Source organism: Ostrinia nubilalis, chromosome 22 (assembly GCF_963855985.1).
Source record: "Ostrinia nubilalis chromosome 22, ilOstNubi1.1, whole genome shotgun sequence".
Classification (NCBI taxonomy): Eukaryota; Metazoa; Arthropoda; class Insecta; order Lepidoptera; family Crambidae; genus Ostrinia; species Ostrinia nubilalis.
The window spans coordinates 12,993,835-13,007,751 of NC_087109.1; the positions used below are offsets into that span (position 1 = coordinate 12,993,835).

Consider the following 13,917-nt stretch of genomic DNA (forward strand, 5'->3'; position numbering starts at 1 on the left):
TAATTTAAATAAATCCGAAAATGCTGATCGTATAGAAGAAAAATAATAATAAAAATAAACTTTTTTAAAAACAAGCTTTTATTCTGAATTTCGAAAGCTTGTATCGCGCATGGAATTTATTCCTCTTTTTATCTGTTTGCGCTACAAGCTTTCGAAATTCAGAATAAAAGCTTGTTTTTAAAAAAGTTTATTTTTATTATTATTTTATTTAACACTTTTTAGTTATATCTTAATCTCAGGACCCTGGACATTATCTAACACTAAAGTGCTCGAAAAGAAAAATCCAACGAACCCAAACTCTATGAGTTTCCGCCGTTTTGTTTAGGAGTTCCTATGGCCACCTCCCGACTCCATCATCAGACCAGCTCAATGGTACCATAATATTGCATTGTCATCGTACTTACATAAGTATACCAAATTTCAGCTCAATCGGTTGAGGAGAACTGGTCTTAAATTCAGTTGCAAGATTTGTCCCACACATACTAACAAGTGAAGTCAATATAAAGCTTGTAATAAAGCTTGTAAAAAGCTTGTAAAAAGCGGCGATGTACGAGCGCGAATTGCCAGTCGCACCTAGCACACGCGGTCGTCAAGTCCTCTAAGCATTTATAGAGTCAGTCTTGTCATTGCGCTGTGATCGCCACCGCCGACGCGATCTGCACGCGTTGGTTTGGCTGAAGCTTAACCGATCTAGCGCTGCATATTTTAATACTTTGGTAAGAAGACAGAACTAATGTTATGTACGCTAAAGGGAACTTTATTTTTAATTTTTCCAAAATGAAGCAAGAATTTTGCTTACGATAGCTTCTCTATCCTATATAAATAAAATAAAAATAACTCTATGAATGTAGGTAATATGTTTCGAAATAAATGCCTGTGCTATAAATATACTTATTTCTAGTGTTATCGCACGATGCTAGAATAAGCCGCGCATTTTTCACGGTTGGAAAAATTTCGGCCATTGCTCCATTCCACGATCTATAGCATGCACGAATAGCTTCAAGGAGAAAACACTTTCTATTGCCGAAACAATACTAGAATAAGTTATCAAAGGGGCTTGAAAACCTTTAACTTTTTCATGGTAAAGGTCGGGAGATACCACAGTTCAACAATTTACTATCATTAGCCTGTCAAGATGATGGTTTTGCCCATAAAGTAAATGGATTTTACTTTGTAGGGCACATTCTTTGAAATTAACGTACTATTGTATATTAAAATTTAATAATTTTGTGGTTTGTATTACATCATTCTAATGGTTTTTTAGTGTGGAAAACTACAATATACTTGTTAATGTGAGTATAAAAATTACTCTCCAATTACTAGGAAAAACGACAAATTATAATATTTTGATAAATATTCATAAAAGATGAAAATAACTACAAAACTAAGTAGGTAGGTAGTACACTGGACCTAGTCCCGAATTAAGCAAATCTTGTACTATATGTAAGTACCCTAAAAAGGCCTACAAAAGATTATCCTACGTAAATGCATACATAATACACAGAAAACACCTGCCTATACAAACAGATATGCACCCAAATATTTGTATTTTGCGGGGACTGAACTACCGACCTCTGGCAGCCCGTTACGAGAACCAACAGTCCATGAGGGTGTTATTATTATGTTTTATCATGCTTATAAGAATCTTCATGGTGTCTTGGCACCAAATATTAAGCGATGTACTTTCTACCACTTACTAACTGTCAAACCACACATGTAATGCGAACAAATTTTAATGATATGATTTGTTACCAAATTAAGAACACGCATTTTTGATTAATCACTATTTGCATTAGTCGTTTATTTGGTTCTAATGATGCCTATCTTTAATATCTATTTTTAACTTTAACCCGAATTATTGAGTATATTAAGTATACTATTATTACGTTGTATTATGTACCAAATAACGACTTAAAAACAAAAAGAAAGAAAAAGTTATAGAATTCTTTCCCCCTTTATTTCTTAAACAATTTGTAAAGAAATTTGAACACGAAACATTTTTAAATAAACTAATAATTTAATGTTAAACATAATGACTTAGATTGCATTAATGAGCACTCTCTTTCACTTAAATATATAATTAACTTTAAAAAAAAATAAAACCGACTTCAAATGCGTGAACACAAAAAAACTAAAAATTAAAAATATTGCGTATAAAAAAGTTCATCCCCAATTTTCCACCCTTGGGGGTGAAATATTTTCTTCAAATTCGCATGAAACCACCCTTTTGATAATACCTATTCAACAAAAAAATTATCGTTCAAATTGATTTATAATCGGCGGAGATATTGCGTATAAAAAAGTTCATCCCCAATTTTCCACCCTTGGGGGTTGTTTTTTCTATTATTAAATTTAAATGGGACCACCCTTGAGGTATTACCTATACGCCGAAAAAAGATTTGTTCAAATCGGTTCATAATTGGCGGAGTTATCGCGTAACAAACATAGAAAAAAAAAAACATACGGGTCGAATTGAGAACCTCCTCCTTTTTTTTGAAGTCGGTTGAAAATTAATAAACAATCTAATTGTAACTATTGCTTTGTAAATGCTCGTAAATCTTAGGAAATATCAATGTTCTCGTATACTGACTATACGTCACGTCCAGGTGGGTCCACAGGGCGTCCGACACCGCCATCTCCTCAACAACATTCGGCAGTTTCTTCAGCAACCACTTCACATCTTTCACGTCTACCAACCCATCGTTTCTACCATACAAAGTCACCACCGGCACTGTTACCGCACTAAGATTGTACTTCGGAGGCTCCTCACTTCCATACAATTCTAAATTATGCGCCTTCCCGTAGTCGAATTTCGCAAAATCCTTCCGCATCATACTTTGACCGTATCTCGCCATATTATGTACTGAGGTACCAGCAGGGAAATGACCATAGAGCACTCTAGTGGTCTCGTTGGATACCGATCCCGGGTGATAGGCGTCTAACAAAGACTGAACTGTAGCACATATGCTACCGGTCATCGAATTCAACTGACAAAAGAACGCGAGGAACTCCTGGCTAAAAGAGCCCTTGGGTAAGATCTCACCAACACTCGTCTTCTTCAAGATACCCTCAATTGTGTACACACTTTCCATTATAAATCTGTACAGAATAGAACCCGTATTCGTCTGTCTCGCTGCAGGTGCCAATGCAATCATCACGTTCGCCTTATCACAGTATCCAGGTCTTTCGGAGCACATGATGAAGAAAGTACCAGCGCCTTGAGAGAATCCAATGTAGTTCAGGTTGTCAGCTCCCGTGTGGTCCAGCACGTAATCCATCATAGCCGGGACATCGTAATAACCGATTTCGTCTACAGAAAACTGCCAGTACTGGTGATCCGTATCAGGGTTCAAGGAGACGTGTCTTCTGGAGTAGTAGTTGCCTCTGCAGTTGCCGACCCAGAGGTCGAAGCAGGCGTCTGCTATCAGGTACGCTAGTCCAGCGTCGGGCCCCGCATCCAGCCAGGAGTCGGAGCTCTGGAGAAGTCCATGCATGAGGATCACCGGTGGAAGTTTGGTTTTTCCGTTGCAGTTCCTTCCTTTATTTATCCTGAACATTCTGAGGATGTATCCATCTTCCGTGACGACTGTGTGTTCCTCAGAGCTGTATCCATATTCGTTTGTGAGCTCCGTGAAATTAAATAGGGAATCTTTGGGATATCCCCAGGATATTTTCGTCTCTGTGTTGATGGGGAGCCGTATAGCGTACAGTAAAGTTGCGATCGATATTAGGAGAAGGATATTGAATGTGTAGAATCCTTTGGACGTCATGTTTCCGACTGGACTGGTCCCGCGGTTGCGGCGTCTATATACGTCTACGCTGCGCACGCGTTTGGTCTGTTATGCATTTATGAAAACAATAGTAAGTGAGTTAACCAAAGTTCAATAATGAAGGTCGTGATAAAAGGATAATTGTTATTATTGAGAATTACAAATTCCGTTGCAAAATGGTTTGAAGGAACACGCAATGGAGAGTGTGCGTAGGTTCAGGGTTCCGTAAGGAGAGCTATAATCCGCCGGTTGTTTTCCTCCAAGGAGTATTGGTACTAGAAATGTATCAACTTCGCAAGCCTTTTATAAATGGGCCTTGTTATGTAAATAGATTCTATTTCTGAACATTTCTGTTTGTTTTCCTTGTTAAATTGTTTCGTGATTTTACGAGCTAAATAAAGATTGTAATGTTTATTTTCACCGCTTTTATTTGCATTATTTTTAATTATTTTACAATCATACGTATTATTAGTTCTGTTTATTTATTACATATAGGTAGGTACCTACCCCTTGTATTAAATGATTTATCAGACAGCAAAGACGTAGCGTAAAGGATTTAAGTATTCACACTAGTTGTCTGCGGTCAGGTCAAAGGGAATGCAGCCCACATAACGGATGATTACTTTAACTCTTAGATTTTAATAAATCCTAGATCCATATTATATATAGTCTTCATACAAACGCTTCGTCAAAAGTGAGGCAAAAATCTTATGTCATTACTGTCAAGTCTAATGTCATTATTACTGTCAAAATGTTGTTAAAAATATTTAAAATGTGGCGATTTTATCGAAATTGAGAGGTTTTTATCCACATTAATATCGTAATAGAATGTTATTATGTGTTATTTAAAAAATATTTATTAAGACATTTAATTAATATAAAAAAGTTTAAATTTTCAAGTGGACTTAGTCTACTAAAAGTTCCCTCACTTTTCGTGCGCTTACTACCTATCTATCTAAACTTTATTAATCTATGCTTTGACCGCAGACCGCATCCAGTATGGTAAATCCTTACTCTAATGGACATCAGAAAACATCAAAAATAAGCAGAATGGAAATCACAAAACACCCAAAATAAGCAGTCCTACTGAAAATACAACTAGTGCAAACGGCACGATTCAGATCTTATCGCTAGAAAGTGATATGGTCATGGTTATTGGGGCTGGCGTATGCTGCCAAACGATGTAGGAAAGAGACGTTAAAAAAAGGTTTTAGTAGCTTTAAGTTAGCTTCAACTTGCCTTGAATATATTTTCAGAGAGAATGAGAAGAAATAGACAAATAGAGACAGAGAGAGTGAGTGAGAGCTTGATTGATATCCTTAGTTAAGAAGACCTAAGCAAACTTTTTGGTTTATTGGTAAATTGCTAATACTGGCGACAAAGTGTCTCTACATCATTTGTCTTACTTCCCAATGAACGGACGATAGATGACAGCACATAAAGTTTAAACGCTGTGATATCTTATGATAGTTTAAATAAGTGCTATTTTAGAAGAGTACTGTCAGGATAAGTGGTACAAAATGCATTTGGTAAATATTTCGGCTACCTAGGGCATCGCAAATGCTTGAAAAATATTTCTGTTGTGTAAACAGTCGCTGTGGAAAGTTTTCAATGGATGCACTGTGTGATATAACCCAGTAATCAACTATAATCAGGCGAGTATATGACTGCAATTAAGTCAATCACAATGTACAGCAAGTAAACAAGATTAACGTCAAACTTGGCATCGTCATTGCCAAGTTCAAGCGAACCTCGTACCCTTGACCCTGTAGTGTGTCTCCACCGGTATTCGGCGAGAATACAATAATTATGTTAAAGTGCATGATAAACAGTTGCGTATCAAGAAATGAGTAGGTATTGTTTATTGTTTCTTAATTAATTAGTAATATTCAATAGACATTTTTAAGTATGAGTCTTATCTATTGTTAAATATTTAAGGTTTAAGATCCGAAACGTGAAATAAATTGACAGTAAAAGAGCTGTGCGAATTCTTTCCAAAACTTCGTCTCGTCAAGTAGAGAAGGCATATGGTACAGAAGGGTTCCCTCCCCTTTCTTAGAGACTTCTATAAGATAGCAGTGCCCGGATAAAACGCAGAAGAGCATTTTAAGTGGGGCTAACAGTTTATATGAATAATAATTAACTTTTTTTTAAAAAATAAAACCGACTTCAAATGCGTGAACACAAAAAAAAAACTAAAAATTAAAAAATCGTTCAAATTGGTTCATAATCGGCGGAGATATTGCGTATAAAAAAGTTCATCCCCAATTTTCCACCGTTGGGGGTGAAATAGTTTCTTCAAATTCGCATGAAACCACCCTTTTGATAATACCCATTCAACAAAAAAATAATCGTTCAAATTGATTTATAATCGGCGGAGATATTGCGTATAAAAAAGTTCATCCCCAATTTTCCACCCTTGGGGGTTGTTTTTTCTATTATTAAATTTAAATGGGACCACCCTTGAGGTATTACCTATACGCCGAAAAAAGATTTGTTCAAATCGGTTCATAATTGGCGGAGTTATCGCGTAACAAACATAGAAAAAAAAAAACATACGGGTCGAATTGAGAACCTCCTTTTTTGAAGTCGGTTGAAAATAAAGAACAATGTTTTTATTTACTGTGAATACATCCACAAATGTAGATAACGTTATAAATTCTTATTATTGTCTTATTATTAACCACGTAATAGCAGTAATAGAAAACTCGTATGCACAGAGCATGGATTCCATGCTCTGTGCTCGTATGCTACCAAATAACGTCAACACGGAAGATACGGAACTTTGACTTTCATTAGTTTTCGTGCTTAACTAATTCTAACTTTTTCGGACGCGTCCATAGTAAAACCCAACCTGTTACACATTGACCGGTTCCGGAGGCCCAAACTAGTTCCGCCGTCTCGCTCGCACTTACCTGTAACAAATGAGATGTATGCTAAAATTATGCTAATACATTGACAAAATATTTTTATGTGGGATGATGCGGCTATCTCGAAAAACGATAATTTTGAAGGACATCACTTCAAATTATAAATGTGAGAATTATTCGATACGCCCATAAGTACGGAAATAAAAACAGTTGTTTTGCATTAAATAACATTGAACGTATTTCTTCCTCCTCTTCTTTCTTACTTAAACTTATTTCTATGTTCTGTGGTTTGAGCCAAATGACGTCCACAGCTGGACAAAGGCCTCCCCCAAGGATTTCCACAAAGACCGGTCCTACGCTGCCCGCATCCAGGTGTTTCCCGCTACCTTCATCAGATCGTCGGTCCATTCTACATATCGAGTGGCAACCACGAGCCGGAAGACGTAGTGTGGGCAAGCTTGCGACTAGGTGTATCGACGATCTATTTTACACACGCAGATATAATTTATGTAGAGATAGCGTTAAGACCCCCTGCCATGGGTCCCGTCTCCTGCCAAACTTATGATGCTTGCTTAAGTGAAGCAGCAATTCGAACGCACAGCGTTGAATAGCGCTCTGTGATTGGTTCATGTGTCACCCTGTGCGTCTACGTGCACTGTGAGACCTCATAGTAATGTTTGTGAATACGGGCGTAAGACTCTACCTACCACATAAAATACATCCATAATTTAATTTAGCCCATTCTATGCTGTCCTCTGCTGATTTACATAAATATAATAATTAATTAAATTATTCTTTATTTGTACAACCCAAAGGGCATATTCTGAGTCACAGACAAACGCTTGAATTTTATTAAGTTATTAAGATAAGAATTCATTTGTTTAGGTACTAAAACTTAAATGAAACACTCAATGACTAACTTAATCTATCTGTACACAGAGCCTTTAATTACACTGCGGAACAAAAAAAATAAAAAAATCTGCGGCATCTATTTTGTTAATGGTTTTTGTAAACACATGTATTAGACATGAATGGTGTGCATTTACTTTCTTTGGATTGACTCTGGTTCTTGAGATAAACGAGACGCAAGAAATCAATGAAAAAAATTAAACGACCCTCCCTAAACTTATTAATTTGATTATACCCCACTAAGTTTTATTTTCTACTCATGTATTAGTGTAGTTGTAGTTACAACAATTTAGTAATCAGCTACTAGACCTTGAAATTATCAGTTTGTGTCTTTTAAATTAATTTTTAAAGAGCTTTTTTGTTGAAATACATAAAGCACAACACTATGATCGTCAATTGATTTGCACTTCACTAGTGTCAATTTTCTCTTCTCTCTGGTCGCGCCGAGCGTCCCACCGGTGTTAATTTGTTTTAATATAAAATGTGCTGAAATAAAAGCAAGTTGATCTACAAACAGTTTATCATTATTCTCAATATGGTAGCAGAGCGTAGTTAGCTACAACAGTGGATAACGGAACAATAAAAGGGGTTGCGATCCTGAAAATTGTGGTAGCACATTGTGAGTGTGACTTCGACAAAAATGGCGTCTGCGGGCGTTGCTGCGGCGGCTACCACTTTGCCACTTCTAAATGAGAACACAAATTTCAGCACATGGAAATTTCGTCTGAAATTGATATTGGAGGAAAAAGGTGTATCATATGTTTTGGAGGAGGACAAAACAAAGGAACATGACAAACAATTCATGAAGGATGATGCCCGAGCCAAATCACTCATAGCTCAGTGCATTTCCGACAAATATGTGGAAATTATAAGAAATGCGTGTAATGCAAAAGAAATGCTAACGTTATTGGAAAATAACTTCGAACGAAGAAGCGTATATAATAGATTTTACCTAAAGAGAAAACTTTTGTCCATGAAATGCACAGAACCATTACAGACTTATTTGATCAAGTTCTGCTCGATAATAAGCGATCTACAAGCCATTGACGTACAAATAGAAGAAGACGACAAAATTTGCTATCTGCTATCTTCACTACCCAAGGAATATGATCATGTCATAACCTCAATTGAAACAATGGCAACGGAGAAGAGTTTGAGCTTTGACTTTGTAAAAGCGAGACTACTCGACGCACAAACTAAATTAAATGTGAGTAATGAAGACCACGAAGAAAAGGCTTTCATCACCTGTTATACATGCGGAAAACCCGGCCACAAATCATACGAATGCAAAAATAAGGAAAAAGTACCGGAGCAGAGGAGGAATAATGCAAGGAGCCGTGGCAGAGGCCGAGGAAGGCAAGGACGAGGATCAAGAGGATATCAACCGTCATCTTTACTACATCAAAGTGACCTGAGTTTCATTGCGAGTGAACAAGAGATGTTAACTGCTGCTGGCAATGATTTTGAAATTAATTTTATTGTGGATTCCGGTTGTACACAACACATTGTAAGTAATAATTATGAAAAGTACATGTCAAATGTTAAAAGCTTGGATAAACATATAAAAATATTTGTTGCAAATGGTCAATACATAACAACCAATAAAATTGGAACCTTGAGATTTAAACATAAAAATAATAACATAAAAATAGAAGCGTTAATTGTTGAAAATGTCACTTATAACTTATTATCTGTAAAGAAAATAACTGAAGCTGGATTTTTGGTAAATTTTAACAAAAATAATGTCATAATAAAGGGCACACATGTTAATTTGGTTGGCTATTGCGAAAACAGGTTGTATAAATTGAATGCAAATATAAATTTTGTAAAATGTAACATGAGTAAAGCTAGTAATCAGTGTGATGATGATCTTTCCAATAATATCTGGCATCAAAGATTAGGACATTTAAATAGAAAATGTTTAGGTATAATGCAGTTACCAACAAGTAATAAAGTTTGCAGCCCATGTATGGAAGGGAAAGCTACAAGGCGACCGTTCAAGGAGACATCAAAACCAAGATCGAGGAGAGTGGGTGAAATGTTACACACCGATATAGCAGGACCTGTCAGAGAATGTGGACTTAACGGTGAGAGATATTTTTTGACTATTTTGGATGATTACTCTCATTTTTGCGTAGTGTTTCCAATGGTAAATAAATCTGAAGCAACCGATATATTAATAAATTACATAAGAAGGTTGGAAAATGACATAAGTAATAAAGTTCAAAGGATTCGATGTGACAATGGCGCAGAGTTTACAGCACTTAAAGTGAAAAACTTTTGTAGAAATAAAGGAATACGATTGGAATATACCTTACCTTATTCCCCGCAACAAAACGGAGTGGCGGAGCGCTTAAATAGAACCTTGTGTGATAAAGTGAGAACTTTGTTTGCAGAGACAAAATTGCCCAAGTCATTGTGGTGTGAAGCGATACAATGCGCAGCTTACCAACTGAACAGATCTCCCTCAAGGGCGATCAATTTCAAGACACCATGCTTCATGAGATATGGGAAAACTGACTTATCACGACTGCGAGTATTTGGTTCAAGAGTGTGGGCTACTATCATACCAAGACAAGGAAAATTGAATAAAAGAGCGCAAGAAACAAGAATGGTTGGTTATGGTATTGTGGGATATAGGCTGTGGAATCCGGAAAATAACTCAATTATTGTGTCAAGAGATGTGCAATTCGATGAAACTGATTTTCAATACAGTCAGAAGGAAGAAATTAAACAAGGAAAGTATTTACAACAGGAAGAAGAAATAGATACAGACAAATTCAATGGAAATGATGAAAGAAATGAAAGTTCAAGTGAAGAAACTGAAGAATTAGATGAAAAATACTGTACTAAAGCAGGAAGAATAGTGAAACGACCTGCATATCTACAACAATACGAAAGTAATATCGTCATTTGTCTAAGCGCCAGTGTACCAAACTCGTATGAAGAAGCAATAAAGAATACTGAGTGGAAAGAAGCAATAAATCATGAATTACAAGCACTTGAGAAATTGGAAACATGGGAAGAAACAAAATTACCGAAGGGAATGAAATCAATAGATACAAAGTGGATTTTTAAAGAAAAAGAAGAAGGAACTAAGAAAGCAAGGTTAGTCGTGAGAGGATTTCAACAGAAGAAAGAAGATATTTTTGAAAATAATTATGCACCAGTTGCGAGACATGCTACAGTAAGAATGTTTATTTCAAAAGCAGTACAAGAAGATCTTGAAATTGTACAACTAGACATACCAACCGCATTTTTGAATGGAATGCTAAAGTCGGATGTATACATAAAAGTACCAAAAGGATATGAAACTAAAAATAAAAATACAGTGTTGAAACTGAAGCGAGCATTGTATGGACTGACAGAATCTCCTAAATGTTGGAATGAAACTATAGATGAATTCGCGAAGAGAAATGGATTTCTACGGTCAGAATACGACTACTGTATGTACTACAAAAAAGACTGCTGGATGTTGATATACGTCGATGATATTCTCATTATTGGAAATGGAGAAACTACTATAAAGGAATTAATTAGACAATTCAATGCGAAGAACCTAGGAAAAATGAAAACATTTTTAGGCATGCAAGTTGAGAGAAATGAAGATTCTATAAAAATAAAACAAACTAATATGATAGAGAGAATACTAAAGAAATATAATATGACTGACTGCAAAGGAATGAAGACACCTATGGAAATAGACTACAATATAAAAATAAATGATAATGAAGAAATACTGAATGTACCCTACCGTGAATTGATTGGAAGCCTGCTATACTTAACTGTGACTTCGAGACCGGACTTGACATTTGTGGTATCCTATCTGAGTAGATACCTAGATAAACCAAATGAACAACTGTGGAAAGCTAGTAAGAGAGTGCTACGCTACCTAAAAGAAACCAAAGATAAAGGTATAATATTTCGAAAGACTAAAGATACAAACCTGTATGGATTCTCTGATGCAGACTGGGCTGGAGACAGAAGCGACAGGAAAAGCGTAAGCGGCAGCATAATACTACATGGAGTGAACCCTATAGCTTGGTTTTCGAAAAAGCAATCGTGTGTGGCGCTATCCACCGCTGAATCGGAGTACGTCGCTGCTGCTGCTGCTGCACAGGAGCTGGTAAACATCAAGGGCCTCAGCAAACACCTGAGCATCAATAGTGATGCTATTTTACTTGTTGATAATATAAGTGCTATATCTATGTCGAAAAGTTACGAAAATTCTAAAAGAACTAAGCACATTGATATAAGGGCTCATTTCTTGAAAGATCTTATTGAAAAGAACATCATCAACATTGAATATGTAAATTCAAATGATAACTTAGCAGATTTAATGACTAAAAGCTTATGTAAAGAAAAGTTTGTAAACTGTGTTAATCACTTTATGAGTTAGTAACTAAAATACTTTATTAAAACTTTATAAAAGTTATATACATTCAGGAGGAGTTGTATTTTGTTTAATTTAACTTAAGGAAAGTAATTATTGATATGAGTAAATATAAAAGGGTGTAATAACGCTGACTGTTGTGAGATTTAAGATTATATACTTATCTGAAAAGTAAAACAAATTAGTATTGTATAATTAAATAAGTAAAAGTAAATGGTTAATAAGATAAATAGGATAAATACTTACATAAATACCTAAGTTAACTTGTAATAAATGTATGGATAGATAACTAAAGAATACTAAATACATAGATAAATAGTAAACTAATAATTTTAAATATGTAAAAGCTGTAATTGTTATAGTCTAATTTGTATTTGGGGACATAGTGTGGTGCTTTACAAGTAGCAAATTTAAGACGTTATTGTTAAATTTGAGGAGGAGTGTTGAAATACATAAAGCACAACACTATGATCGTCAATTGATTTGCACTTCACTAGTGTCAATTTTCTCTTCTCTCTGGTCGCGCCGAGCGTCCCACCGGTGTTAATTTGTTTTAATATAAAATGTGCTGAAATAAAAGCAAGTTGATCTACAAACAGTTTATCATTATTCTCAATATTTTTGTCTCAAAAAATATGAGTTCATTTTGAAAACTTTACGTTTACAACCCCAACAGTTTTTGTTAATATTTGGCTTGTAAACTTACAAAAGCAAAGAAATAAGATAACGGAGGTAGTGATAAAAACCTACCAAGCATACTTTGGTATAAAACTTCCATAAAAAAATAAATATTGGGGGTCCAATATCGTCTGCAAGCCTTGTGTAGACTCTTTGCCATACTGGAGCCAAGCTGGACGTAAAGGACTTCAATTTGGAAGGCCAAAGATATGAAATGAGCTTTCTAATCACTAAAATGATCAAAAGTCAGCCAAATTAAAGTCTTTTACGTCCTGAAACGTCCGTTTGAATACGGAAAAAATAAATTCGATTGACCGCAAATCCGTACTCTTATAAAAGACACTGTATTTGTAAACCACATAACACAAATTGAATCTGAAGCATGGCTAAGCTTTGTTTTAGTAGTTAAACAATATTTGGGGAGGCATAGAGCACCAGACTTTTCAGAATTGGTTGCTAAATTGTTTTAAAAATTTTACACATAAGGAGCTAATTTGAGTATTAAATTATTTTCTTTACAATAACCATTTGGACAGGTTCTCCCATAATCTGGGTGATTACAATGAGGGATAAGCAGAACGGTTCTACCAGAACATCAGGATAGTGGAAGAATGATATCCACGGTCAAAGGGACCGCCAGATGATGGCTGATTACTGTTGCCATAATTATGGAATTTTCCTGACCAAAACCATAAAATAAAAGCTTACAGAAAAAGCTTTTTGTAGTTTTTTTTTCTATTATTGGATGAAAAGCAAATATATTTTTAATTTTTATATCGTTCTTAAATAGGATCTTAGTGTAAATATTTTTTTTTATACAGATTGGTATTTTTATTTTGGTTTTTTCATATAAATAGTTAATAGCTTATAGTATTTATCTCAAGATCTAGAGTCAATTTGACAAATCTAATATTTTTCTAGTATTCAGCACACTAGTCGCATACAGAATTGACTCTAAACTACCATGCCGCAAAATTACTGTTCCCCAGTGTTATCTATAAATATTTTATAATGATTAATAGACGTAAAACTCTATCGTTATTAGTGTCATTTAATTAGTTTTGAAGCCATATTTGTGATGTTTTTGTTTCGTGATATGCCGCAGTAATAAAATTTTGTAATTAACCTTAATTTTACACGTGTCATCGCCATAAGGAACATAACGTGGGTACCTATCAGTTTTACCGGTTCCTGATAAAACCATAAAAGTATTAGGGCCAGTTTTACCGGTTTCTGATAAAGTTACAGATTTGACATATTATACTATAACAATTTTCGAAGTAGATTTAGCTGAGTT

At 35.3% G+C, this 13,917-nt stretch overlaps 2 protein-coding genes across 2 annotated transcripts in view; one reads left to right on the forward strand and one right to left on the reverse strand.

Moving 5' to 3' along the window:
- Positions 1–13,917, forward strand: part of LOC135082629 (beta-1,3-galactosyltransferase 1-like) — a 307,135-nt gene that overhangs the window by 202,343 nt on the left and 90,875 nt on the right. The window lies entirely within an intron of this gene.
- LOC135082940 (lipase 3-like) lies at positions 1,936–4,009 on the reverse strand. Its single transcript, XM_063977708.1, has one exon. The coding sequence runs from the start codon at positions 3,768–3,770 to the stop codon at positions 2,523–2,525; it is 1,248 nt and encodes a 415-aa protein (XP_063833778.1). The 5' UTR covers positions 3,771–4,009; the 3' UTR covers positions 1,936–2,522.

Bases quoted from the DNA above. Each gene is read 5' to 3' on its own strand.
- LOC135082940 (XM_063977708.1), bottom strand. From the start codon at position 3,770: ATGACGTCCAAAGGATTCTACACATTCAATATCCTTCTCCTAATATCG.